The sequence below is a fragment of the Strigops habroptila genome, chromosome 3 (assembly GCF_004027225.2).
Source record: "Strigops habroptila isolate Jane chromosome 3, bStrHab1.2.pri, whole genome shotgun sequence".
Taxonomy (NCBI): Eukaryota; Metazoa; Chordata; class Aves; order Psittaciformes; family Psittacidae; genus Strigops; species Strigops habroptila.
Genome location: NC_044279.2, coordinates 64,318,919 through 64,346,635, shown reverse-complemented (window position 1 = coordinate 64,346,635; position 27,717 = coordinate 64,318,919). Strand labels below are relative to the sequence as shown.

The 27,717-nt window shown below is 45.7% G+C and overlaps 1 protein-coding gene across 4 annotated transcripts; it reads right to left on the bottom strand.

Annotated features, from left to right (window-relative positions):
• Nucleotides 1–298: 298 nt before the first annotated feature.
• On the bottom strand, nt 299–27,517 carry LOC115605755 (aldo-keto reductase family 1 member B1-like). 4 transcript variants are annotated; one of them, XM_030480659.1, is made up of 10 exons: nt 27,327–27,486; nt 9,388–9,555; nt 8,732–8,848; nt 7,330–7,407; nt 6,805–6,927; nt 3,530–3,636; nt 3,292–3,373; nt 2,651–2,734; nt 1,760–1,842; nt 299–944 (listed from the first exon to the last, which is right to left on the bottom strand). In XM_030480659.1, the coding sequence occupies exons 1-10, from the start codon at nt 27,390–27,392 to the stop codon at nt 902–904; spliced, it is 951 nt and encodes a 316-aa protein (XP_030336519.1). In that variant the 5' UTR covers nt 27,393–27,486; the 3' UTR covers nt 299–901. The 4 variants fall into 4 exon arrangements, with proteins under 4 accessions (XP_030336519.1, XP_030336520.1, XP_030336518.1 ...); XM_030480660.1 differs by lacking the exon at nt 9,388–9,555 and adding an exon at nt 26,561–26,728 and having other exon boundaries at nt 27,327–27,482; XM_030480658.1 differs by lacking the exon at nt 27,327–27,486 and adding an exon at nt 10,353–10,826.
• Nucleotides 27,518–27,717: the final 200 nt, after the last annotated feature.

Sequence of the window (27,717 nt, the reverse complement as noted above, 5' to 3'; positions counted from 1 at the left end):
GGCATATCAGAACAGCTCTATTTAAAGAGAGGCTCCAGCAGACACATCAGTGGCCACAAGTACATTACAGTGTGCATCACAGACCACAGGTTCATCACACTCTAGTGTTCCACATGTGCACCAGCATTAGAACAGCAGATTGCTAGCAGGTCATATGTAAAGCGTTAACATTGACAGCAGATTATTTCTTGGGGTAATTTTCCCTTGCTCTTGTGTAATCTCTAGAGGCAGCTGATAAAACACAACTACTCCAGCATTACTACCATTAAAGCACTACTGAAATAACCATCTCATTACACACAGTAATGAAACTGTATTTTATTATAAGCAAAACCAGCTTTTTTATCACCAAGAAACATGGACCTATACACTTTTCAAGGAGCTATCCACATAGAAACTGTTCTACTCAGAAATCAACTTGTACTTCCCATTGGAGGAAAAAAAATAAGCCTGGAGTGTTACAAAAAGAAACAAAACCAAACCCAGAAGTAATCAAAAAAGCAGACCTCATTAATTATGTAAAATCTGCCAACATCCTGGTCCTTCCAGACAATGATAATCACTAGCTCCAGTTCACAGTATTCCAAAATAAAAGTGACTGCTTGTCCAAACTTTCTCAATGTTTTCTGCTTACCAATTCCAGACATGCAGTTTGGCAAAGACAATCTACAAGTCCACACAGTGTGCTGTTCAGAACTATTTTAGCATTTCCTTCTTCCAAAAAAGAAAGCAACACAAAGCCACTGAGTACATATACTGCATCTTTGTGGGGGGAAAAAAAGCAAGGGAAAAGGAGGGTCTGATGCAGTGAGAAAGCTATGTAGACAACTTGGGCAACAGCAGAAGCATATCTGGTTAAGTCTGGAGAAAGGCAGGAAACCATCTTCAGTATTCACCATCTTCAGTATTCTGCATTGAAAGGGTAATCCTTGTGATTTTTGCACCTGAAGGAAGTAAAAGAAGAAAGATTATCTCATGTCTGAAAGACACTATTTGCAGCTGTAATCACTGCAAGGACCCACCAAGGGAAGAGCTGAACTGTATAAAAATAGCATCAGTTTGTTTCCATTTTCTTCAGTGTCACACTGTATTTGTAAATATATATGTAAATAAATCTGTATTTGTAAACAGATTCTTGAGTGCCTTCCATTTGAGCTCTGAGCATTTTGGGAGATATGACCTAGGTGCTTTGTAGGCAACTAATTCAAGGTTTCACGGTTTACTGCCAGGTAGACATTTTTTTGCAGTCTTCTAACAAAGATTTCATATCTGGCTTCCAAGTTGCAAATCCTCATGTTACTTTTTTAATGTTCACTCACTTTCCCAACCACTCCTGAAGAACCTGCAGTTGCTTTTTTTATAATATACCTAAAGGTCATGGTAGAAAGACAAAATGCCACAAGCAAAGTTAATACAGAATCCAAGTCTGCATCACACTCATTTCTCCAATATAGAAAAAATAAAAATGTTAAGTAAGAAGCCTCCTCTTGCAATTCCAGCTATGAAGAGCTTCTTGAAGACTGAACTGAAAATGAACAAAGTCTGCTTTATGCTCATCATGATTTGGCTCATAACATGAACATTTAAAATCTCTCTGAAGTTAGTTGAGGATGACCACTTCGGAAATTGAGTTTGCATATCCTGCATTTAAACCAAGCCTATAACCTCACATACTAAACTATGGCATACTAATAACCTCATATACTGAACTAAGGCATACTAATAATAGCTTAAAAAAAACCCCAATACTGCCACTTACGTGCTCATTGCACAGGCTCTCCAGTTTCTATTAAAGGTGAGAATAGTTGCCATCTCCTCTTTAGTCAATTCAAAGTCAAACACCTAACAAGGGAAACAGTTGGAAATCACCTCTTTGAACAAATCAGAGATTGTAAGCAAAACCAACCAACCAACCAAAGTTAAAGAACAAGTCCACAGTGCAGAGGTGCTTGTTAGAATAAATGACTGCTTCATGAAGGAGGAAAGGCAAGACAGCTCTCTGGATTTCTGAGACTCCACTAGCTGGAGTGGGGGAGGGAGAAATTAAAACCAAATCTCAACCTGCAGTTACACATGCCAGTTGTTTTAAGAAGCTTGGATAGCACTTTGTGTTGTAGAATGCCTCCATCCTCCATTTGTGAAAGACGGATCTTTCTGTCCTATTCCAAAGGAACATCTGTAAGACTTTCATATTCCACCTAATGCAACCAAGATTCTTCCAATATGCTAACACTGATTTCAGTAAAGGACCACTGAATCAAGAGCAGCAACATGGTTTACAGACACCAGGACTATTTTCTTAACAGTGCTTGCTCTACATAAGCCTTTTGTTTTGGGCTACTGCACTCTGGCCCCAAAGCAGGCTCTGTCAGATGAGTCATCCACATGACACAGAACAGGAAGCATCACATAACGTGACTGCTAAGATTACCAGCATAGTATTTCCAAAGCTTTGTTTGCTCTGCTCTCCAACTGTAACCTTAAGTTCAGCCCTCAGTAGGCAACAAGTAAACATACAGAGAGAAAAAGCTCAATCCTCTTGCCTGAAGACAACTTCAAAAGATTGAGAAAGGATCACTGCTTGCTCTGCAGTGGGAAGGCACGCCATCCCTGAACGTGCCACACACCCAGGCCAGTCCTAAAGACTCACCTTGAAGTTCTCCACAATGCGCTGTGGTGTGACAGACTTGGGAATCACAATCACATTTCTGTGGATGTGGAACCGAATGAGAACCTGCAAGAGGCATATCCCTGAGTCAGAGAGGATGGCTTTTGTTCTATGACAAGCAGAGCCTGTTCCAACAGCTCTTTGCTGCAAACTGTACAATTCAGAACTAACCCACTTTTGCAGAGTTGCATTTCAAATCATACCAGAATTCTATGCAGCACTTTTTGAAATGCAAACAGAGAAGTGCTGGGGCCCTACACAGAAGGCCTTCTTGCTCCTTTCCCATCCAGGTTAGCGATACTCGTTTCCCTTTCTTCGCTTCCCACCTAGACTTTTAGTAGGCTATACAAGGGCTCATGTCTCTGCAACAGGACCCGGGAGGGGAACACCAAAACATGACAGCATCTGAAGATGCCAGAAAGCATTTCTTGTTGACAGTCAAAGAGCCCTTGCAAGCATGCACTGTAGGCCACATAAGTAACAATGCAGGTTTGTTTACTAACACCAAAAAAGAACACCACAGTTGACAGGGAATGGAGAGCCAGCCTGTCCTTTACATTATCATTAGCTGTCCTTTATGCTGTGTTACAGGAAAGGGTATCTGCTGTTCAGCTTCTACATACCTGTGCTGGGGTTTTATTATGCTTGGCTGCAATCTCTTTAATCTTAGGGTCATCCAGAAGGGAAGGGTCCTCTGGCTTAGCCCTACACAAGGAAAAGACGATCAGTGGCAAGAAACCTCCATAGAGCCAACCTAACAGAGATTTGTATCTGGATGAATAATTAGTGGTGCACTTGCAGTCTCAAAGTTTGAAGCATAAACTCATGCTAGCTCCCTTGCAAAGCGCAAAGCAATTTTACCATGGTCTGTCAGGAGAGCCAAGAGGACTGTATGCTGTCACAGTAATCCCTTTGGATTGACAGTACTTGATCAGCTTCTCCTGGGTGAGGTATGGATGGCATTCAACCTGCCAACATAAGAGTACAAAAATTGACAGCAATTTAACAGCTTTACCATGCTCCAGGGATTAGTTTTTAATCAAATCAAAGGCTGATTCTGCTCTTAAAGTCTCTGCGCGATATTACACTGCCTTTGTTTTTTGTATGCCCCCATTCCCTTTCTAGCATTTGTAGTATTTCTCCTTGCAGTGAAGAATCCAAGGACTGTAACACCACTGCTTAAAACTTTGCTGATCCATATTATCTCCAACATATGGAATGACCAGCTACCCAATTGCTTAAATGGGACAGTTCAGTAAAATGCATACACAAGAGAACTGTAAAATCTTACCAAGAGGACAGCAGAGCAGTAAGTACAAAGTCTCTTTTCACCCCCAATTAAACATGCCATAACTTTGTTTCATTTGGTTTTATTTGCTTTGTGTCAATAGCCACACTGAACACCTCCAGTCTGCAAATAAAAATCTGCTACAGATTTTAGACTTTCAGCTTTCAGTCCATTATAGACTTTTTACAAACACACGTGTAGTTACCATGTATTTCCATAAGACTCCCTAACAGAATACAGACTCCCTGTACAGTAGATCTGTAGTCTGGCAAGCTAATGCATAGATATGCAGTACACAACAGGAATTATTCATGTGTCAGGAGGCAGCAAATGAACATGAATATTTGATACTTTAAAGCATAGAGGGACTTTCAGGATAGTTCCACACCAGAGAGCACTACTTTACTTTCAACAACCAACACCAACAACTTTGACTACACTGTCATGCGAGCCTCCTGCAGCCTGCTGCTGCGTTTGGAGGAAGTCCCTGGAAACTTGTGCTACAGGCAAGTGGAGCAACAGTGCAGAATGTGGGATCAGTTTACAGCCTTGAGTGCTTTATTTGTGGTTCTAACTGCATGTTGTTATCGGAAGCCTGCATGGCCATCTCCCTTCTAGGGCATGTTGGAATACTAGACAACAGGACACAGCTCAGTTTTTCGGGCAGATTATACACATTCATTTTGCTTCAGCAGCTCCAGAAATACAGCTACTCAAGAGTAACAGAGCATGGGGTTATTTTCCTCAACTATTCAATAAGCAGAATTTATGCAATAAGCAAGGCAAAGTCATTCTTACCTGTCCACTGACACTCAAATTCAAAACTTCTGAGCTACATTATCTAGTCTTATGTTTGGACCAGGATGAAAAGCCTATGATACCTTAAGATACTTAAGCAAGCTATTGCAATCCACACTGTACAATGATGATCAAGTACTTAAAGAGTCAGATTTTCTTACTGAACTAAATACGAATACCATAATGTAATTACTACCTTGCCAAATTAATTTCTCACCACAAATTAAAGCAATCCACATACTGGATTCAAATTCAAATTAAGAATGGGAATGAACACCAAATACAGGGGGATTACTCTATTTTATGTGAAACATCTGCACAGAGAAAGGGTTTGCAGGAAGCAATATAACACCACTGGTCACAGACAAGCTTTCATGCTTGCAAGCATTTCTTTAGAAACAGTAGGTTTTGAAGGACAGGGACTAAAGATCCACTGCTCTAAGCTCAACCTGGAAAGCTTGAGAACATATGCAAGTATGACAGTGCAAATGGCTGTTCTCTATGCAAAAGGCAAAGGTAATGATCAACTACAGTGATGGAGGCAATGAGGTGTGGCAGGTGTTGAAAGGTACCATAAAGACTTTTACTAAGTATCCTAAAAGTACATTGAGACAGATAATGAAAATACACAGTAAAGAACTATGAATGTTGTACTCGTCATGAACAGTTTCATGTTGGATAGGCTTCCAGAGAACAATCCTATTTGCTTTCTGGAAAAAAGGGTATTAAAATCCCTTTTCAGTACACACACCCAATCTACCACAATAAATTAAACCATCATACATACTATATATCTTAAAATTAGGTATCAATAACCGAGGCTGCAGTCCTTCAAAGGCCATAGCAATCAAGAGCAAGTCTAGACAAGCTCAGAGTAATGAGTCTTTGGTCCCTTGTCCTTCATAGGGGATTATCCCAGGACTTGTCCTCTTTAAAAACTTGCACCAGGCTATAATTTTGTTGAGTTTGCAGGTGACAACCAATTCAGGGAGGACCACTCAATACACTCAAGGGCAGGGCTTCCACTTCAGGAGGACCCACTCAGGCATGAAGAGGCCAACAAAAACCTTATGAAATTCAACAAGGCTGAATACAAAGCCCCTGCACCTGGGAAGATAAAGCCCCTGGCAATAACACAAGCTGGAGCCTGACAACCTGCAGAACAACTATGCTATAAATGACCTGAGGGCCATAGTAGGCTGAGCTAAATGTGAGCCAGTGGTGAGCCCTGGCAGCAGGAACACGGCCAGTAAGTTTAGGGATGTGATCATACGCCTCTACTCAGCGCTTGTCAGACCACCTCCACAATACTGTGTCTAGCTTTCCCCCTTCCTAGCCCCCTCAGCAGAAGAAGTACTGACAGACTACCATGAATTCAGCAGAGGGCTACCAGGATGGCTGGGGGCTGGAAAACCTGCTGTACTGGGAAAGCCTGAGGGAGTTGGGTTTGTTCAGCTTGGAGAAGGGAGTACTTCAGGCCTCCTAGTAACAGCTTTTCAGTACCTAAAAGAAGGTAATCCAAAGGCAAGCCAGGCTCTTCAGTGGCACATAGTGGGAGGACAAGAAACAACAAGCGTAAGTTGAAACAAGAGAGGCTGGATACAAGAAAACTACCTCCATTACTCATACACCCAAGGCATCCAATTCTTTGTTAGGCCCTCAGTATATATACACTAAGGTTTACTCCAATGAAGTTTTTAAAGCTCATCTGAGTTGCCCATCCTCATCATCAACCCTCTTCCGCCACCCCCCCCCAAAGAAGATAAAAGAGGTTCTGGAGCTGCTCCTTACCAGATTTCCAAGCAGTAGTGCAGGAAGACCATAAAAATAACAGCATCTTGTGCATCCAAAAGCAGTTAAAGCATGGGATTGAGAGAATTAACTGTGTCTACTCCATTCTCTCTCTATAAGCTTATTTCATAGTAATATCTTCATAAATCTTGAAGAAAAAAACCCCAAAAAAATCCACCAACCAAAACCAATCCACAAAAACTATCAACCAAAACACACCACCAGCCAAACATTTGCCTGCTGTCACGGTGCAGCTTACCTGGTTATTTGCAGGCTTGTATTTCAGTCCCGGCTTGTTCAAGATTCTTTCAATCTGCTCATGGTTAAAGTTGGAGATTCCAATGGCTTTTACCAGACCAGCATCCACCAGCTCTTCCATAGCCTAACAGAAAGTAGTATAAAGTCAGAATCTAGTATATATGACAAGGCCTGAAGAACACATTCTTCCTGACATGGCTTATCTCTTTAATGAGAAGCATAAAATAAGCTATTAGATTTTCAGAATTTAAGTTTGAGGCAAAAAAAACAAAAAAAAAAACCCCAAACAGCAGCATTAATATATTTGTCTTATGTTTCCCATTTCCCCAAAGCTCAGAGACTCAATCTTTGAGACAGAGGAAATTAACAGCAAGATACAAGTGAAAAACAATGATACCCAACAACCGACTATCATACCAGTGAGTCCTTCCAAGTAGTTCTACATACATGAGAATTTAGGCTGCTGAAGGTAATGAAAACACAGAAGAGACTGCTGAGAAGAAGAAGACATGATTTCCCTGCTTACCTCCCATGTCTGCAGAATATCTGTGTTGCTGGGTATAGACATGCCTTTGTCATCTGTGGGAAACAGCTCCTCTCCTGCCTGCCAGTGACAAAGAAAATGCTTGAAACACTTTGGTGGGAAGTCAGGTTAACACCAGCTGGAGACCATGATACTACAAACTCCTACTGCAGGACATACTATTATTTATATATGTATCAGATAATACTAATACTGATTATCTACATTTTTCAGTCTTTTGTCTTGCTTTCACATGGGATTATAGCATTTTCACCAATAGACATTCCAATATGGACATGTACTTCCACTGGACAGAGTGTCCTCTGGCTCATCAAAATACATATGGTGACACAGAACCCTTCACTTGTAGAATTGTAGCCAGTTCACAAGTTTACTTTCTGTATTACAGAAACGCACAGTTCTTACATGGACATAATGAAATGCTTTACTAAAATGTGTAGTGAGGACCCACTTAGGACCTGGAACATGTTCAGTCTATACTGTACCAGACCTGCTGACAGATCTTTCATGGGGAGACTCATTGTTTAAGTTGCTGGCACAGGGAATGTTAAAACAGCTTGTGTTCCAGTTAGGACTATGTGCCAGGTATCAACTTCATCCAAAGCCAGTTGTTTTCTACACCACAAAGCTTTTTCCCTTTGATAGTTCTGTCCATATGAAACTAATCTGAAAAAAACAGATGCTACAGGAAACGGTTGATCTCAGAAGCAACAAGTGGACCCTGATCAAAATCTTTATTCCTAAAAGAAAAACTAAGCTTAGAAATATTAAAAACTGAGACATCAGTTCCTTTGCATGCAGTCAGTAGGAGAATTAGGAACTAAAAAGTTTCACCTTTTGAAATCCAAGGTCTGTGGAACACTAAGGCTCCTACAGCAAAGGTCACTTCAGTCTGTACTGTGTTAAAGGACTCAAGTGATTAAAAACAGAAATGGAAGACAGAAACATTCTTGGGTTCTGTGATTCTGCAACATGCAGAGAAAAATATCTGTCAAGCAGCAAAGCACAGCCCTCTGTCCCACAAAGAGGGAACACCACCATCAGTTAAGCATACTTTGGATTTGTAGGAGACAACACATAGGCAATAATCAAAAGGAGAACAAGGTAACTTATGCTTGCAGCAGTCAGACCAGCCTCTATTCAAGGTCTACCTTTTCCATGACCAGAAGAGCTGAGAATGCCATGCAAGTAGGAGCCTCAGAGGTAGGGATCAACAGTCTGGCTCTCATGGCCAGAGCAAAGCTAAGCATCAGAGCAGTGCTGGCATGCAACAGACACATGATGATTTGTGTCAACCAAAGCAATTACTGGGCTGTAAAGCCATACACCTTTTCAGAACTGCCAGTCGCAACAGACAAAGCCAAAGGCATGGCTGTTACTGTACCTTAAAACCAAGAGGCCAGTGGATGAGGTAGAGATCCAGGTAATCCAGCCGCAGGGCAGCAAGAGTCTTCTGGCAGGCTCCCTTCACCAGAGGCTTGTCATGAAACGTGCACCACAGCTAGAGACAAGACGACAAGGCACACTGTGACCTCCTGGGTTAAACCTCTTGGAACCCCTCTGTCCTGTCCAGAAGGGCACCTGTCCCCTTTGGGAGGTGATGTGGAACTAGGTATCCTACTGATCTTCAGGCAAGGCTTGCTCTGCTAGTCCTGTGAGCAGGGCTGGCCTGTGATACTGAGGGCAACATGTACAGTGGCAGCACACGTGACTGAATGGTGTAATGCTAGACTGCAGTACTCTGGTTTCATTAAGACTTCATTTAAGAAACACCTACTAGAAGGCCAGATACTGCATTAAGAAGGACAGCGTAGTAACTTCATGCCAGGAAAAGTTTAAAGCACCACCTATATCTGCAGTACATACCCTGCATAACTGTCCATTACATGGGAAGGCAAAGTAGGAAGCTTGTCTCAGGAGTGTTCTAAGTCATGTTCTGAATTGTTCTACGAAGCACCACAGAGTGCAAAGTAAAGAACTGGGGGGGTTATTATGAAAAACACAGGCATCTCCTGGGATCCTATACCAGCAGATCCATACCTTACTGACAACAAAGAGGTCGTCTCGTTTCACAACGCCTTCCTTGATTTTTTGCTGGATCCCTTCCCCAACTTCATTCTCATTCTGGTACACGTAGGCACAATCAAAGTGGCGGTACCCAGCATCGATAGCAGCCATCACTGCAGCTGTTACTTTTCCTGGTGGGGACTGAAAATACAATATCCAAGAAACTCTAGACAATCTATAATGAAGACCATTTTCTAGCAACATAGAATTAAGAAAGCCAACCCACCCAAAGCAATCCCTCCATTAAAACAAAGATTAACCCCCCCCCAACAGCCTCAAAAAGACTCCCAGTTTTCCCTGCATCACTCTTGAGTCTGCATACATCTTGAACACAGGCTCCTGAGCTTAAAGCCAGCCCCCAGCTGTTCCCCTGCCACCCCAACACCAAGCAGTGCTCAGCCCGACAGTTTTGCAGAGCCGAGGCCCCAGCGCTTCATTTTTTCGAGGACAGTTCTTCGAAGCCAGGCCGAGGCCTCATTTCCCCACACCACTTCTAAGACAAGAAGCCCTCAGCAGCCGCCAGCCCGAGGGGCCTCGGCAACCCACATTCCCAGGCAAAGCCCTGCAGCGGTGCAGGCGCTCAGGCTGCTGCAAGGGGTCAGCAGGCAGGGGGGGACCCGCGGTGCCGCACGCCGCGGCAGCACCGCCGCACGGAGCAGGGGGGCTCGGCCAGGATATCAGCGGCGCCAGCAGCGCTGCGCTCGGCGTGGCTGTGGGGACAAGCCTGAAGCCGGGCCGAGCACCGACACCGGCAGCCAAAACTGCGCCCGCAGGGCCCGGGCCGCACCCAGCCGCCCTCCATCCCTCCCAGCGCGGGGCCGAGAAATGGGCGCCCGTCCCGCACGGGCGCTAATGGCCAAGGCCAGTGCGAGGCCGGGCACATCCGCCCTCCCGCCGCCAGCGAAACTGAGGGGGGACACGGCGGCGAGCCCCGTTACCTTCCATGTGCCCAGCCCCAGGATAGGCATCTTGGCCCCGGTGTTCAGCTGCACGTACGTCGCCATAGCCCCACACGCACTCAGCAACAACACAACCACAGCAGCTGCCGGCACAGCGCCTTTAATAGCGGCCGGGCCCGCCCCTCCCCGGCGCGGCGCGGCGGGGGAAGGGGATGGCGGGGCGGTGCCGGTGCTGTACCCCGGAGCACAGCTGGGGAGCTCAGGCCTTGACCTTGTGCAGCCCACGGCGGGGGTTGGGGCTGGAGGAGGCCGCGTCTGCGAGCCCCGGTGGTGGGGTGCGCGTCACGCAGCCACCCGGGTTGTGTCAGATGGGGCTTAAACTGGGGCTGCGCTGATCTCATGTGAAAGGCGCTCGGTGTGCCGTGCTGGTTGTGTCTCTGCACACGGCTGGTAGCCCTGCCGCAGCACCTCGGCCCCTTTGTGTCGCACCTCAGCCGTCCCCGGGACAGGGATGGCAGAGGGGGTGTGAGGCAGAGGTGTCTCCCTGCGCCCTTAGTTTGCGGGTTATGGGCCTCAGGCCTTTCCCCGAGCAGCATGTCCCCACGGCAGGGGTGGTGCCCTGGGCTGGTCTCGCTTGTTGGAGCTTGGGGACTCTCTGTGCTGATACTGTGAGATGTGTAGAGAAACCTCGTCTGTGGGAGTGGGGAAAGCCTGTTCTCCAGATGGGACAAATGCAGCTTCCACGTGAAGGTATACTGTGCTGTGCTTAGGAGTAATTTAGGATAAAGTGAGTTTAAGAAAAGAACTTTAAAAAAAACCGCCCCCAGCATTCAGAATAAAGTGTTTTGAAAGTCGCGGTAGAGGAACAGTGACTTTTTAACGAGTGACATAATGATCTAATTGTCCCTCCGCCTTCAGGGCAGTGCTGAGGGCATTTCAGAATGAACGCATAACTGTAATCGTACATGGTAGGTGGCCAGTAATCTCACATCAGAAAGCGTGCACACAAAGGTACGCTGTTCTGCAGGAGAGGTTGCAACGCAGTGGAAAAAACCAGGCTTGCCCGGGAGCGTTTGCTGCTTACTCAGACATGGAGTCTCCTCAGGTGTGAGCGTTCGCTCTGGGTGCCTCTCCCAGGGCAGAGGCCCCTGCTCGCTGAAGCTTGGTATTTTTTGCTCCATTTAACCAAGGGCAGGCAAGATAATTGGTTTTTCTCTTTAAAGTTCCTGCTGTTTTGTGTCAGCACCATCAGCCGTCCATGGCAGGGTGCGATGTGTTTTCACGTGCATCACGAAACCTTTAAATAACTCCGTGCGTATCTCTGACTGTTTGGGTTTGGTTTTCTCTGGTGTTTTCTCTTTGGTCAGAGATGTCTCCATCTTGTCACAAGAGGCTTGAGGCAGAAGTTCTGTATTTTGATTTTGCTGTTTGCTCTCATGAGTGGGAGACTTTCCCCGCGCAGCTGTAAGGCAAGTTGGCTTTCCACTCTTTATCCCTCCTGAAGGCCATGCGGGGGCCACCATATGGCAGCAGGGCCTTGGGGGAAGAAGAAGTGCTGTGTCATGGGATGACAGCCAGCCTGGTACTCCTCATGCACTGTGTCCTTCACAGCATGGCCAGCTGTTTCTTTACAGTGAATGCTGGTGATGAGGAACTGTGAGGGGGAGGAGGGCTTTTTTTTCCCCGTCGATGCACATGCGGGGGTTTGCACTGGAACAGGATGCATATTTTCATGGGGTTTTAGTTTGTTTTGCTGCCTTGGCATTTAGTAACTAGGTTCACCACAAGCTGTGACTTTGGAGAGCAGCAGTGTTTGGTATGAGAGAAGAGCAGGGCCCAAGGGTATGTCCTTGTGGAGGCAGTCCTTACCGGCAGAGACCCTGTGGCGTGCCAGAATAGCACAAAGGCAAAGTAAGGAGGTGACAGAGTCTCAAAGTGCAATCATTTTGACTCGTAAGGGGGAGAGCTGCTGGGGTCTGCCGCTTTGAGGTTACCAACAGATACAGGCATAGCTTAAACCAGTGTTTTGAGGTGAGGGCACCGGGCAGCCCTGGGGCAGCAGCTTGCCCGCCTGGGAGCGCTAAAACGCAGTAAGCAGGCCCCTCTGAGCTACCGTTTCCTCAAGGGAGGGACTGGGATGGACTAGCTATCATCTGTGGTGAAAATGAGGGAAGCAGATAGGAGGACAGGGAAGGGATTGGTGTTTGGCTTAGACAGAGGCTGGGGAAGTGGGAGAAAGGCATTTACTGTTTTGTTCTTACGTGTTCCTTTTTTCCTTCTCTATCTGAATTGGTGAAGTTTGCATTAATGGGCAGTAAATCAGCTTGGATTGCCCTGAGATGAAACTGTTTTGCCTGGGACTATAGCTGTTGGAGAATGTGCGTGACACCCAGCCCTGTCATGGCCCAGAACTGGAGTAATGAGAAGGACTCTGAAAGAAGCCATGATCCCGATCCTGGGAATACACGGTGGTGGAAGTGGCACAGCCTGTGTGTGTCCAAGGGTTAGTGCAGACAGTGTGTGAGCAGCTGGAGAAAGGATGGACCTGGGGAGGCCATTGCTGGGAGGGAAGGTGATTGGGGAGAGAGAGAGAGGTGTCTCCTCCAAGCCAGTGCCCCAGTGGCCTGGTGTAGTGCTGTCTCCACATGTAGGATCCAAAAGCGCTGGACCTGCAGAGGGATTGGCTGTGAAACATGGGGAGAGGGGTGTGTTGCTGTGGTGTGGCTGTGTGCTGGGCTTGGCATGTGCTGCAAATGGGGCTTCAGAGAGACCAGGACCGCTTAGCAGAGCAGGGGAGTCAGGCTGATGATCTTTGTTGGAGTAACGTGCATTAACAAGTGCTCAGCGTGAAGGGGAGGCCCATGGTCAGAAGTGAGTAATAGCGCTGAATTGGGCAGATGGAAACCTGTGTGCCAGGTAGGCCAGGCTGCAGTTGTAGGAGCAGAGAGTGGTCTTAGAGGGATTGGCTCAGAGGAGGACCCTGGCACATCTGGGAGGAAACTGAGTACTGATGGCAAAGTAAAAACAAAGCCCTTCCAGGCAGCCTGAGTCGCAGTTTTAAGTAGGTTAAGTAGACCTGTGGAGGTGGAGTGCTGTTCCCCAGAATGTGAGTGCTTTCATGGCAGTCCTTTGCTTGGAATGACATTACAGAAGAGCTGAACACTTGCAGCAGCCGGTGTCCCTGTAGTGGCTGTGGCAGTGCTGGGAAGCTGCAGCAAACGCGATGCACCCTCTGTCTTGGAAGAGCAGAGTTCTGGGGAGTTTGGGCTTTATGCTACTTGCAAGCACTGCCCTGCACAAAGGAGGAAGGGCCTGTGAAGGACTGTGTGGAGCAATGGCCTGATCCTGCTGATCCCACAGATGAGACACCCCCGCAGAGGGACTGGGAAGAAGGAGGTAATTGATTTCAATTGCTTGGGCTGACGGATTGTGTTTACAGGCAAGGGGGGAGGGATCCTGAAAAAGTGGTGATCACTGATGCCATGGCCTGAAAGCTCTAAGATCTGGGCACAGTTACGGCTGCCCCTCTGGTATTACCTGATAAACTGGTGGGACGCCAAGGAGTGATTAACATGTATTGTACTGGAGGGAGCATGCCAGAAGACAAGCAGGAGGTTGGCAGCATGGCCAAGGATAGTGCTGGGAGTCCAGTAGTATGGTTGACCTTGGAAAAAGTTTCAGAAGGATTGGAAAGCATGTTAAGAATGTTGCAGTGTTGATCCCGATAATTCTGTCTGCTAGGGAAGGAGTAAGTTTCTGATGTGTGTTGTGTTCACATTGGTGAGATGTTAACATCTAGTTAACTACTAGTAGTTAACTACATGTTAACTACTAGTCTGGTCTGCAGGGACAAGGGATGGAGTCTATAATGAATATACATTAAGATTGTGATGATGTTAAAGGTAGCTTTTATATAACAGTGAAACAATTCTTAATATATCTTTCAATGAGGTGAAGGGTGGAATGAAAAGGACATATGTTGCAGCGGGTATCAGAGCGTGGTAGTGGTGACCCGTCTGGAGACCATGAACTGCTCAGTGCCAGCCAGAACCAATTCCAGCTGCCTCCAAAATTGATGTAGACACCCTGCCTCATGCCAGAATTTAAGCCCACGGTGCCCTGGCTCAGGCACACTGTTGGAAACATAAGTGCACTCTTGCAAGGACGTCCGTGCTAAAGAGGGGACTGCAGCTGGAAGATGAGCTATGCTGGAGCAAGGAAACCGCCTGAAGGCACTGCGGCCACTGCGTGACCCATGCTGGAGAAGGGAAAAGACAGCGGTCTAAACCTTTGGCTCTTCCTGCACCATAGCAAACATGGTGCCTTTATTGTTCAATAAAAATGTGTATGCAGTCTCAGCAGAGCTGTGTCACCTCAGCCTGGGGATTGCTGGGGGTTTTATGGGTTGCTTCCTTCGGGAAGCTGAAAAACATAAGTTCCTGGGTTATGTGTTCATTAATTGAAAGTGAAAATTTTGGAAAGAAGGTGCTAAGATGCCTCTTTTCTTGAACAAAGGTTTTACTAGTTTCCCATGAAACCCAGCGTGCCACTTTATGATTATGTGTTTGGTCACCTGCTCAGTAGGAGGGAAGAGAAGGGTGACACAGCCACGGAAGCAAACACCTCCTCATCTCACCTGGTGTTGCTAAAGGAGGCTGGCAGGGCGGTTTGGGCCCAGCACCGAGGGTCTGAGCCTCCCCTGACCAGGGGGCAGACACCCAGGTTATGTGACGTGAAATGTCCCCAGCCCTGCTGAGGGCTGGTGGCAACGTGGCTCTTCTCTTCTCTGGGGGCTGCCTGCCCCCTGGTGCCCGCGGGGGAAAGTGCCGGGTGGCTGCGTTGTCCTGGGGAGCATCCGTGTCCCCGGTTGTTCACAAGAGAGGGGGTGCATGAGGTCTTGAGACTAAACCGAGCAAGTTGGGTCTGAACTAAGGGCAGATCCCACCATGGGTGTAACAGACCGTGCTGAAGGCTGCTGTCTCGTTCAGCTCAAATATCTGTTGGCTGTGACTAAAGCTTAGATGTTGGCCCTGAGGTGGGTATCTAAAGTTAAGGGACACGATTCCCCAGCAGAGGGACTTCAGCAGCTCTCTGTGACTTAGGTATTCTTTGTGAGTTTCATAATTGAAGGGATCAAAAGACTTAATTTCAGCTATTTATTTTTTTAAATATATTGAGCTCTAATGAGTGCTTAGAGGAGTCACCAAGGCAGAATCTGAACTGTGTAATTGTAGAATGGATTTGTTCCATATTTGTTTTCCTCAGTAGTGTGTGCTGTTTGTACACTGGGAACATGCAAGTCACTTTGTCATTCAGGCTCTCAGCATTCTAGGCAATGTTTAAATGCAAAACCTCTGTGTGTATAGCATTCATAACTTAAGGGTCTGGGGAAAAAAATGAATTGAATGCTACCACTTTCATGCTCATTGCACAGGCTCTCTGGTTTCTGTTAAAGCTGAAAATTGTTGCCAGCTCCTCTTTAGTCAATGTGAAGTCAAGCACCTAACAAGGGAAACAGCTGGAAGTCACCTTTCTGAACAAATCAGAGACTGAAAGCAAAATCCACAAAATTAAAGAACAAGTCTACAAGGCAGAGGAGTTGGTTAGAAGGAACTACTGCTTCATGAAGGAGGGAAAGACATCTCTCTATTTCCAAGAATTCATTGGCAGAGGGAATAAGAAAGGCTATCCAAAGTTGCAATTACACATGCAAGCCATTGCAAGACAGTTGGTGAGCAACTAGCATTACATCTGCCACTTGTGAAGGATGCATCTTTTTGTCCTATTCCTAAGGAACATCTACAAGACTTTCATATTTTGCTAATTCAGCTAAGTCTTTCAAAATCTTGATGACCAGTTTCAGTCAAGGACAACTGAATTAACAATGGAGCAACATGTCTTATGGACACCAGGAATCTTTTCCTTCCCACTTGGACTTTTATCAAGGTTTCATTCTCTGCAAGAGGACTTGAGATGGCAAGACTGAAGCATGACAGCATCTGAAGATGGGTCAAGACCAGGGCTCTTCTCTGGGCAGGAGGTTTGTATTTTGCTTTGTTGTTTGTGCATGTTGGTGTGACACTTTTCCCAGATCATGCCAAGACACAGGAGATGTCAGTTGTTTCTCTGTTCTGAAGGCATGGCTGGGGTTGTCAGATGATGGTAGGATCTTTGGGAAAGAAGTATCACATGCTTCAGTGGATGAGAACTAGCTTGGGAAACACTGCAGTGTGCTTGTTTAAAATGCCTGAAAGTTCCTTGTGTGAGATGAGGAACTGTGTGTGTGAGGAATGGCCTGATTTGATCTGTGTGCAAAGGCTTGCACTAAGGTTGGATGCTTATTGGAAATACAGTAAGTTTTTTCAGGTTTGGTGTGTTGACATTTGCATGTATTAATTCTAATTCACCAAAAATCATAGCCTCGAGAGATGAGCACTGTTTGGCATCTGAGAAGAACCAGACTCAAAATGATCAAAGTGGGTAGGTCCCAGTGAAACAATCTTTACCAGTAGGAAGGGTGCCTGGTTTGCTTCTGACCTATAATGACAGAGAAATTCAAGGCTCCTCTGAGGGCTGGTTGCCCCCTAATACTTACAGGGAAAAGCACCACATGGTTTTATTGTTGGGAATTGTTCCAGGAAGGGTTCATATCCATTCATATCTGCAGGTGATAGCAGCTGACTTCACGTGTGTTCGCAGGAGAGGGAAAGAGAGCGCATTAGGTGCGGAGAGCCTAAACAGCAAGATGGGTCAGAGCTAAGAGCAGCTCTGGCCCCAGGCATAATGACACTGAGTGCTGCTGCCTTGTTTTGCTCAAACATCTTGGCTGTGAGTGGAGCTTAGAGGTTGGCCCTGGGGTGCCACCTCTGCTGTGGACACCTAAAGTTAGACGAGGTGAATTCCCCCAGATAGACTGCTGCATGGGAGTAAAGGACAAGTATGGCCAGTGCAGAGCCTTTCAAATGTGGAAATATGTTTAAAAAAACCCCCAAACCAATAACTCTCAAACACAAAAAACCAAAGGGTAAAGTACTGCCCCCTGTAAACTCTGATTCTTTTGTTTGCCTGTAAGCAATAATTAGATTAAGATTTCTGCTTTAATACCTCTTCCATGGTTTTTTGCCTCATCTTGAGGTTGCATGATACATTCTTTTGGAAGTTTTGATGGAAATAGTTGGATGACCTCCATCTGAAAAGCATGTTAGATATATTCTAGGGACTTGTATGTGTATATTTTGGAATATCATATGTGATCTGAGTATTAGTGTACTGAGATGAATATTTGCACATTGTGGGTTTTTTTTCCTGTTGGAATGAAAGAGAGTAAGTGCTAACAAAATGTAAAGCTGTAATGTATCTGAGGTCCATTGTCCTGTCTCTCATAACCATCATGCTTAAGCCCAAAGTGCAAGTTTTGTTCAGACCTCATTTGAAAACAAAAGCTTCTTTCTTTTTCATCACACAAAAAGGCTAAGTTCTTTTTGCACTTGTCATAGGGTAAGGAAGCACCAGGCAACGTGGCACTGCTAAACTGAATTAACCAAGTGGACCAATGTTGGAGTAGCCTGTCGGGGAGAGTATGTATATACACAGAAAGAGTCTTGGTACATATGAGCTATGGATGTGAAAGATGGATTGTTCTCCTGTCACGAGAACAATATCTGGAAGCATTCACAAGGTGTAATATTATGTGTCCCTCATCTACTACTACAGTGAGTCAGTGTGGTCTCACGTGGTGGAAATGCAACACTCAGTGCTGACCTGTCTTAGTGTCAGGCTCTGGGCAGTTACTCAGCACTAACACATACTGTTACACCTCATGTCCAGTGTATTTTGGGTATCTGCATAGTAATGTTTCCCCATAGTCTGTTTTATTGAGGCTCATAAAGCTAGATGTCAGCGTAGGCTGGCAGCCAAATCAGTCCAAATTTCCTCATTTGGCACTTGCCAGCACTTCCAGGTATTGTTCTCCTGTCACTTTCACATCCATAGCTCACATGTGCCAAGACTCCTCAAACACGTCCTGTTTGCGCTTTCTGGTCAGCTGTGGTTCATTATATCTAGTTAGTCTACTCCTGATCAAGGCAAGATCTTGATGCTTCTATGACATCTGATGTTTGAGCCTGTCATCTGTCAAACATATTTTGTACATCATTAGTTTGTAATACAGATGCATGTATAATACAAGTAGCTCAAGCTTGTGTAAGCATAACAGATGTTGCACACTGAATTACGCTGTAAGTTAGTATGGGGAAAGGAGTAAGTCAGCACCAGGTCCTAATACTATTAACCTTTACAAAAGCAGGTTTGTGTTAATAATCTTGTTCTCAAGGAAGTTTCCAGGCCACCCAGTTGCTCAAGATACATCTCAGACTTCATATGCTTTTGTCAGATCCTACAGCTTGATCTGGTGTTGATGTTATGGCTCAGAATGCAATAGCTGTACTGCAGATAGCCTGTGTCCACCAGCCCAAGGCACGCTGACTGCACTTATGGACCCCTGAAGTGCCATGCTGTTGAAACACCTTCTAGCACTGCTCACCTGCATCCTCCACCACAAGGGATAGGCTTATGTCAGGGAAAAGCTTTACTGGTACATAGAGTTAACAGGAGACCTGTTGCAGCTACCAGGCTAGTCAGTCAGCACAGCATAGCCAGAGGGAACAAAACACTTGCTTCAGTGTCAGGCTCTGCACAGCAGCCCAGTATTTACACTTAACAGTTCCACCTTACACCCTCTGCTTCTATGCAGTATCAGACACCTGCTTAACACCATCTCCTCTCTCCCTGAAGTCTCTGTTACTCTGGGTTTTTAATAGCTGGATGTCAGCACAGGCCACCAACCAAATCAGTCTGCAAGGGATACCACTGCTCAGCTTTCCAGCAGTTCCAGGTGTAGGTCTCCTGGTGCTTGTTGATCCACTGTCCAGACTAAGGCTTGTCATACTCAACTGTTCTTGGCAGCATTGCTCTATCAACCAGAGTTTATTATACCAAGTTATTCAACTTCTGATCAAGACAAGATCTTGATGCTCCTGAGACCTCATTTAAAATTGAATATGGATGATTTTTTCCAATGACATTGTTGATCCAAATGGCTTTCTCATTTTTTCACATTAGAACAGAACATCCAAACCAGCAGTAATCTAACCATTTTTTATTTTGAAATAAAGAATATATAAGAATAAAGTTGAACACTAATCTCTGTTCACATTCAGTCTGTAAAAGAATGTGACAGAAACAAGGCCCAGTATGAGTTGTTATGCATCTGTAGGTATGGAAATCTCTCCCAATTACTATTCTTTCCCAGAAAGCTTTGGGCTGTGCTCTAGAAGTAAAGTTAGTTGTTGTCTTTTATCTTCAGGCAGTGATTATGTAGTTAATTCTTTCTGGATGAATCTTTCTTCTGTGCTCACATATCCTTACCCTGCAGCCTTAAGTGGTGGTGACCCAAGACAAGAAAAATAATTCAGTTGCTAGTTCATTCTTCACATTTTCTGCTTTGCTATTTCAGCCATGCAGAGACACTCATCTATTGATTAGGGAATTATTATAGCCCATATTTTGTTCTTGAGAACAATTTTACCATTTCCTTCCACCAAAGAAGAAAAACCTCAAGTCACTGAATACATACACTATGCCTTTGCTGGCAGGAGAGATACAGTGTGTAAGCTACATAGTGGACAACTCAAGGCAGCAGTAGATGCTCATTAGACCTCAGAGAACTCCAGGAGGGCAGGATAATACTGTCTTCAGTATTCTGCACTGAAAGGGTACTCCTTGTGATTTTTGCACCTGAAGGAAATCAAAGAGGAAAGATTACTCTCAAGGCTGAGATAAATGCTATAGAGCTACAGTGGGTGTACAAAAGAACCTTCAAGGAAGGCTCTGAATTATGTAACTGAATTATGTAACTTGGGAACTTAAGAGACTTAGTATGGAAATGGCATACATGACTAACAAGTTCAAGTCTTTTCCTATTACTCAAGCACTGAACAGTGCTGGGATCAAGTTACTTCCTAGATAAAGAATTAAAAGTTCACACTGCTTACAGAGAAAACAGACCTTTCTGTGGCTTTTCAGCCAAGACTTCTTGTCTTGCTATAGGCTTCCAAGGTGCATATCTGCAAGCAGTTGCTCTTCATACTGCACTATAGATGGTCGTTACCTCCCCCCAACCACCTATGTAAGAGCTGACATCAGTTTATAATATGCACAGAAAAAAATTACCGTAAGTTTAAAACTGGCTAAAGCTAGTTTCCCCAATATGGAAAATCCCAAGTTATCAACTAGAACCCTCCTTGGGAATTCCAGGCACAATGTTTCCTGGAGAAAGAATTCACAATGAATACATAGTATGCCTTATCCTTTAGCCCATAAAGTGAAAAATATAAAGCCACTAAGGGTTACATAACTGATGCTCCATCCCCCAAATGATTTCAGATTTCAAAATATACCGAATTTAAACAGCTATACCAGCAGCTGTGAGATCAGAGTAAAGATTATTCAAAATGTAAGAGTCTGAAGGAAACAAGCAGTGTCACTTACATGTTCATTTCACAGATCCTCCAGTTCCTGTTTAAGCTGAGAAGGGTTGTCATCTCCTCTTTAGTCAATTCAAAGTCAAACACCTAAGAAGAGAAACACCTGGAAGTCACCTCTTTGAACAAACGAGGCAAGCTTCACAAGATTAAAGAACAACTGACATCAGAAGGGGTGCTGTTTAGAAATGATGGCTTCATGAGACAGGAAAAAGTAGTATCTTTGGATTTTTGAGACTCTGGCAGAGAGAAGAAAAAGATTTCCAGTTGCAGTTACACGGGCCAGCTGTTCCAAGGTGTTTGGTAAGCACTTTGGTGTTGCAGAGCGCCTCCATTTGTGGAAGACTCATTTCTCTCCAATTCCAAAGAAACAGCTGGAAGACTTCCATATTTCAGTAAGTCCAGCTATGTTACTTCTGAAATCTTGAAGTCAGGAAAAAAACCCTGACTTAACAGTCAAAGGGGCAATGTGGTTTATTGACACCAGGACTCTTCCCTTAACATTGCTTACTCTATGTTTTGAGAAATATTACTGCACTTGGGCTCCAAGCAAGCCCTCCCTGCCATTTCATCCACAAGTTACAGAACAGGAGACAGTATGTAAGGTGACTGACAAGGTTATCAGCATACTGTTTCCAAGTGCTCTATCATTTCTCCAGCTGTAGTTTTCATTGTAGCCCTAGCTTCCAGACAGAGAAAAAGCCCAGTCCTCCTGCCTGAGGCCACCTTGGGAAGGGTGAGAAAGGATCACTGCTTGCTCTGCAGGAAGAAGCCATGCCATCCCTGAAGGGCAGCACCCAGGTCTCTTATCACTCACCTTGAAGTTCTCCACAATGCGCTGTGGTGTGACAGACTTGGGAATCACAATCACATTTCTCTGGATCTGGAAGCGAAGGAGAACCTGCAAGAACAGACCACTGAGTCAGAGAGAGAACGGTTCCTGCTCTGGAGGAAGCAGATCCTGTTCCAACTGCCATTTTCCCTAAGTTATATCCTCTTCTGCATAGCTGTATTTCAAATCGTTGCTCTCCCTGTAGCCTAGGTAGCATTTCCTGGAGAGTAAAGACAAAAGTGGTGGAGGCCGACATGGAAGGCTGCCTTTGCCATCCAGTTTTGGGAGAGTCAATTCCTTTTCTTCCCACCTGGGCTTTTAGCAGTGTATGCAAGGTGTTCATTCTCTGCAAGAGGTCTTTCCTGGCTGAGGGCCAAAGACAGTAGTAGAGATCTTGTAGGCCATGGAATAGGCAACTTGCATTGCTTGTTAACACAAGAGAGCACCACAGTTCACAGGGAACACTGATAGAGGCTGTACCCTCTCTTCAGACACCTTCCTGAATGGCTATGTTACTGGAAGGAGCACCTACTGTCCAGCACCTACCCACCTGTGCTGGGGTTTTGTTGTGTTTGGCTGCAATCTCTTTGATCTTGGGGTCATCCAGAAGGGAAGTGTTCTCTGGCTTATCCCTACACAGAGAAGAAAGGGAAGAAACAAAGAATCACTGCAGAAAGATTCTACCTAGCACAAGTCATTAAAACATATACACGCCTGCACCATTACTCATTCAATTACTCTGAATGTTCAAACTTAAACCACACTAATCCACTTGGAAATTACCTGTCAGGACGTCCAAGGGGACAGTATGCTGTCACAGTGATCCCTTTGGATTGGCAATAGTTGATAAGTTTCTCCTGGGAAAGGTATGGATGACTTTCAATCTGTCAACACAGGAGCAGAGACTGACAGCTGTAGAATTACTGTAGTGTTCCAATGCTCCAGAGGGTTTTTTTCTGAATCCTAATTTCCTAATTACAGGCTGCCTTCATTCTACCATGCACGTGGTCTGTGTGACAAGACTATAATTCTATAGGGCATCAACTTTTATGTTGAGTCCTTATGAGCTTTTTTGATTTTGTTCTGAGAGGCTTTATAGAAATCATTGATTACAGTCAGAATGTTAGCTTGTGTCTGGATTCTTTATCCCTCCAGAGAGAATGCTTCATGGGAAAATACTCCAGAATTTCTAAAGAGAATGGTTCAACAAGACAAGACAAAAAAGAAATATTCTTGTCCTTTTTGTATTGAGAAAGATCCATAGAGTGGGATTTAGAGAACATGCTGTGTCTACTTTGTTCTCCCTTTTTCAATCTCCTCATTCAACTGTAACCAGATCTTTATAATCCCTGGAAACTATTCACCTGCAGTCACTCTGCAGCTTACCTGGTTATTTGCAGGCTTGTATTTCAGTCCTGGCTTGTTCAAGATTCTTTCAATCTGCTCACGGTTAAAGTTGGAGATTCCAATGGTTTTTACCAGACCAGCATCCACCAGCTCTTCCATGGCCTAACAGAAAGGGGAACAAAGTCAGCATCCAGTGTACAAGACATGACCTGAATACATTCTTCCTGATGGGTCTTGTTTCTCTTCACTGGAAGTAAAACCTAACTGTTCAGACTTACCAGGTTTTTGATTCTCACAGTGAAAAGTGGGTACTCGTAGTATCTGTGCTATGTCTTCTATCACACCAAAGCCTCAAATTATTGATGAGACTGAAATTCACTGAGTTACACAAGGAAAAGATGACTAACTCTCCTACTGTCACAGCCCTAGGAGAATGGCAGGATCACAACCTAAGTGTCTATGTCCAAGAAAATCTGTTTGAGCAGTTCAAGAACTGCATGAGAACTGTGGTGAAGAAGAATCATACAGTTATGGGCAAGTAAGTAACTTCTGCTAAGCTCAGTCTGGCCTGCGGCTCCACTGAAAATGACTGTGCAGCTCAGTGACTCGAGATGCGAATCCACAGTGAACAGAAACAACAGCTTGACTAAGCATGCACATTTTTAAAAGCTACCACATACTTTTGTGAATCCTTCCCAACTAATTCTGCACACATGCATGAGCCATTCTGTGACTGCTGAAGCTAACACCACTGCTTGAGGACACAAGACATGACTCTTCTACTATGGCTGAACTTACCTCCCATGTCTGTAGAATATCTGTGTTGCTGGATATAGACATGCCTTTGTCATCTGTGGGAAACAGCTCCTCTCCTGCCTGCCAGTGACAAAAAAACCGCTTGAGAATCTGTTGAGAGGTTCACTTCATACCATGAAAGCTCACAACCACAACAGCTTAAACTTCTAGTGCAGGCAAGAACCCTAACTATTGTCTACTTTCAGTTATTCCTTGAGGACAAGGAGGAAGTTAAAAGTATTTTTGCCAGTGACCATTCCCATAAAGACAGATTTTCCTGCTAGGGCCCTTCAAAGGGATGGCTCACCCAAACACCTACAGGGAAACAAACCACTTGGAATTCTAGCCTCCAGTCTTATACATGTTTGCTTCATGTGAGGAAGAACTGTTTGGTTTTTTTTTTCCAGAAGGGCATTAGGGGACCTAGCCAGGTACTGGGAACTCGTAGCTTTGGTCTATACACCACCAAATCTGTTGAAAAGAAGTATTATGTGCAGTAACAGTTCTTCCACAACAAAGCTCAGTGTAAATCTGCTAATACTAGGAAATATATGAATATCAGGAAAATTAGAAGAGCCTTTGTGAACAGGTTCTGAAAAGACACCAAGTTTGAACTGCATTTAAAAGCAGTTTGCTACTGTCACCATGAGATGGTTTCATTTCCTTGTTAACATAATACTAAACTAGAGTATGAAATAAAGATGAGCATCTCAAGAGAGACTGATCAGACTGTAGCAGGACAGAAAGACTAAGACCAGAAACAGTCAAACAGAAACATTAGCTCCTTCACTAATCTGTGAAAGCATTTAGGCCTCCAAGAAGTTTCATCTTTTAAATTCCTGTATCTGTGAAACAATGCTAAGGGTCCTACAGGCAAGGTCAGCTCAATCTGTGCTGTGTTAAGGACTTGGTGATAAAAGAGAAATGGAAAACAGAAATATTTTCTCTTGCTCTGTGATTCTGTAACAGAAAAAATTTCTGACAGGCAGCAAAGTGCAGTCTTCTTTTCTGCAAGAAGTAATTTTGAGATGAGCATACACTCATATGTATGCTCATAAGAGAAAGGGCAAGCAGCTTATCTTATGCTTGCAGCTAGGAGATCTGCCCCTAGTCCTCAGACCATCATTCCTAGGATCAGAGGGATATGCAAGCAACAGTCTCAGGGCAGAGATCAACAGCCTGGCTTTCATGGCCAGAGTAAAGCTGAGCACCAGAGCAGTGCTGGTACACACAACAGACACATGATCATCTATCAGCAACAGTAATTGTTGGGCTGTAAAGCCATATAGCTCCCCCGAAGCTGCAGTCACAAGAAAAAAGCCAAGGGCATTGCTGCTACTGTACCTTCAATCCAAAAGGCCAGTGGATGAGGTAGAGATCCAGGTAATCCAGTTTCAGGTCAGCAAGAGTCTTTTGGCAGGCTTCCTTCACCAGAGGCTTGTCATGAAATGTGCACCACAGCTAGAGAAAAAAGCAAACAAACAAGGCACACTGTGACCTCCTGGGTTAAAGCTCTTGGACGATCTCCTGCACCTGTCTTCTTTGGAAGGCCATGTAGAATGAGGCCATCCTAGTGCTCTTGAGATCAGGCTTCCTTGTTGATGGCCCTGGCCTACGACACTGAAGGCAATATGTGCAGTGGCAGCACATATGTTCGAGCAGGATCATAGCAGGCAACATCCTCTGCTCTCATTAGGTAAGAATTTGTGCTATCCTTTTTACACAGGGGCTGCCTTTGCAATAGGTGGCTTCTAAATGAAGACATGTCTGTCATTCCTGACCATGCATAAAACCCCTGCACTGAATGTAGAAGGCAAAGCCACAGACCTTTGAAGGTCCCTTCCAACCCAAACTATTCTTTGATTCTATGAAAGAAGTAGCTGGCACCTACTTTTACCAAGTTAAGAAGCAACTTCAGAATTCAGTTAAATAGTCTGTTTTCCTTAGTAAGCAAGAGAAACAGAAGCCACCACAATAACACCTTCCTTGGGACACAGGCTGAGCAGATTACACTGCCCCGAGTAGATTACGGGGTGCCCAGAACCTCATCTTCCTCACACAGCAGACACCCCTTAGGCAGGGCTGTGAGCCCGTCTGCTGGAACAAGCAGCAGGCACTGCCAGGCTCATCTCCTCTGCTGTGCTTTAGCAGTCAGGGAGATGCCATTGTGAAACTGGTTCTCCTCTGTATCAGGCCATGACATCAAATGATCTTGATGCCTGTATCACAGGTTTCTAGCTTGTTTGGTGGTACCTGGCCCACTGTCCCTTTTCCTGCTTCCTTACTTCTGCACCAGCTGGCCTGCAATGGCTTCTCCTCATCCATCTCGCAGCACTTCTAGGTCTCCCCAGCAGAGTGCCAATCCACAGCAGGGCTGTGGTGCTCAAGCTTTCTGTAAATGTTGGGGGGAAATCAGAGCCTTTACTTCCTTTAGTGTTATAGGACTCACTGGGGAAGAATCTGCCACCAGATAGTTCAGATGAGGGTGATTCTTCTCCCTGCTCAAGCCTCAAGGAACTCACTCGTCCTATCCAACAGCTACAATAATAAAAATTACCATCAGTGGAAATAATCAAATGAAAAATAATCAAACTCTACCTCTGTGCTGATGGAGGGAAACAAGAAAGTATCAGGATTGATCTCATTTACATTACAAGGTTCTCCAATGCTATAACAATGTTATTTTAGTTTCCTACTGTAAACATTCACAGTCCAAGACCATCTGACTTTACCTTACTGACAATAAAGAGGTCATCTCTCTTCACAACGCCTTCCTTGATTTTCTGCTGGATCCCCTCCCCAATTTCCTTCTCATTCTGGTACACGTAGGCACAGTCAAAGTGGCGGTACCCAGTATCAATAGCAGCCATCACTGCAGTTTGCACCTTTCCTGGCGGGGACTGAAGAGAGAAAAGGTATGATATGTCTGGATTTGGGATGCTTATATGCTGCTCCTTAGGTAGCTGGAGGGTGGACAAACACACAGGGCAGCTTTAAGAGGAGCTTTTCCACAAAGCTTTCTCGGGTCTGCACACATATCAAGCACAGCCCTCCGAGCCTAAAACCAGGCTCCCACCATTCCCCTGGCACCCTGCTCCCGGCAGGGCTCTGGAGAGCCTTTGGGGAGCTGAGCCCTTAACACCAGGGCCGTTCTCCATGGCCAGCCCAAGGCCTCCTCACTTCCGCGCACCGCCCCTCAAAGGAGAAACCCCCCAGGCAGCTTCAGCCGGGACTTAACCCTGTGGGACGGGCCTCAGCCCAGGCCCCGGTGACCCGCGTCCCCGGCCAGAGCCCTACCGCAGCGTAGGAGCTCCGGCTGCTGCAAGGGGCAGCGGGAACGGAGCAAGCCCCAGCGCCCAACGCTGCCACAGCATGGCCGCACGGAGCAGGGAGGCCCGGCCGCGATGTCGGTGGCGCGGGCAGCGTTGCGGCCGCACCGAGAGCCCGAAGCCGCAGCACAGCAGCGCCGGCCCCGCTGCAGAGGCTCGCCGCGGTTACCTTCCATGTGCCCAGCCCCAGGAGGGGCATTTTGGCCGCGGTGCCCAGCCGCACACAAGTCGCCATGGCCTCACTCGAGATCACACCCCGCGCCCAGCGCTTTAACAGCGTCCCGGCCAGGCCCGCCCCGGGGCGGCTGGAACGGCCCTTCCCGAGGGTGGTGCCCCCCGCCCACCCAGCCGGTTGGTACCGCTCGGCCTTCCCCTCCCTTGCAGCCAATCACAGCTCGAAACCTGCCCCGATGGTAGCGCAGCCCAATCAGCAGCAAGCGGGACAACCAATGGGAATCCCGTCCGAGTGCTCTGGGCAGGCAGCGGGGGAGCTGCTTGGGTGTGTGGGGGGACCCGGGGGTGCTCTGCGGCGCTGCCGGGCCGGCCCCAGCGCCCCTCCT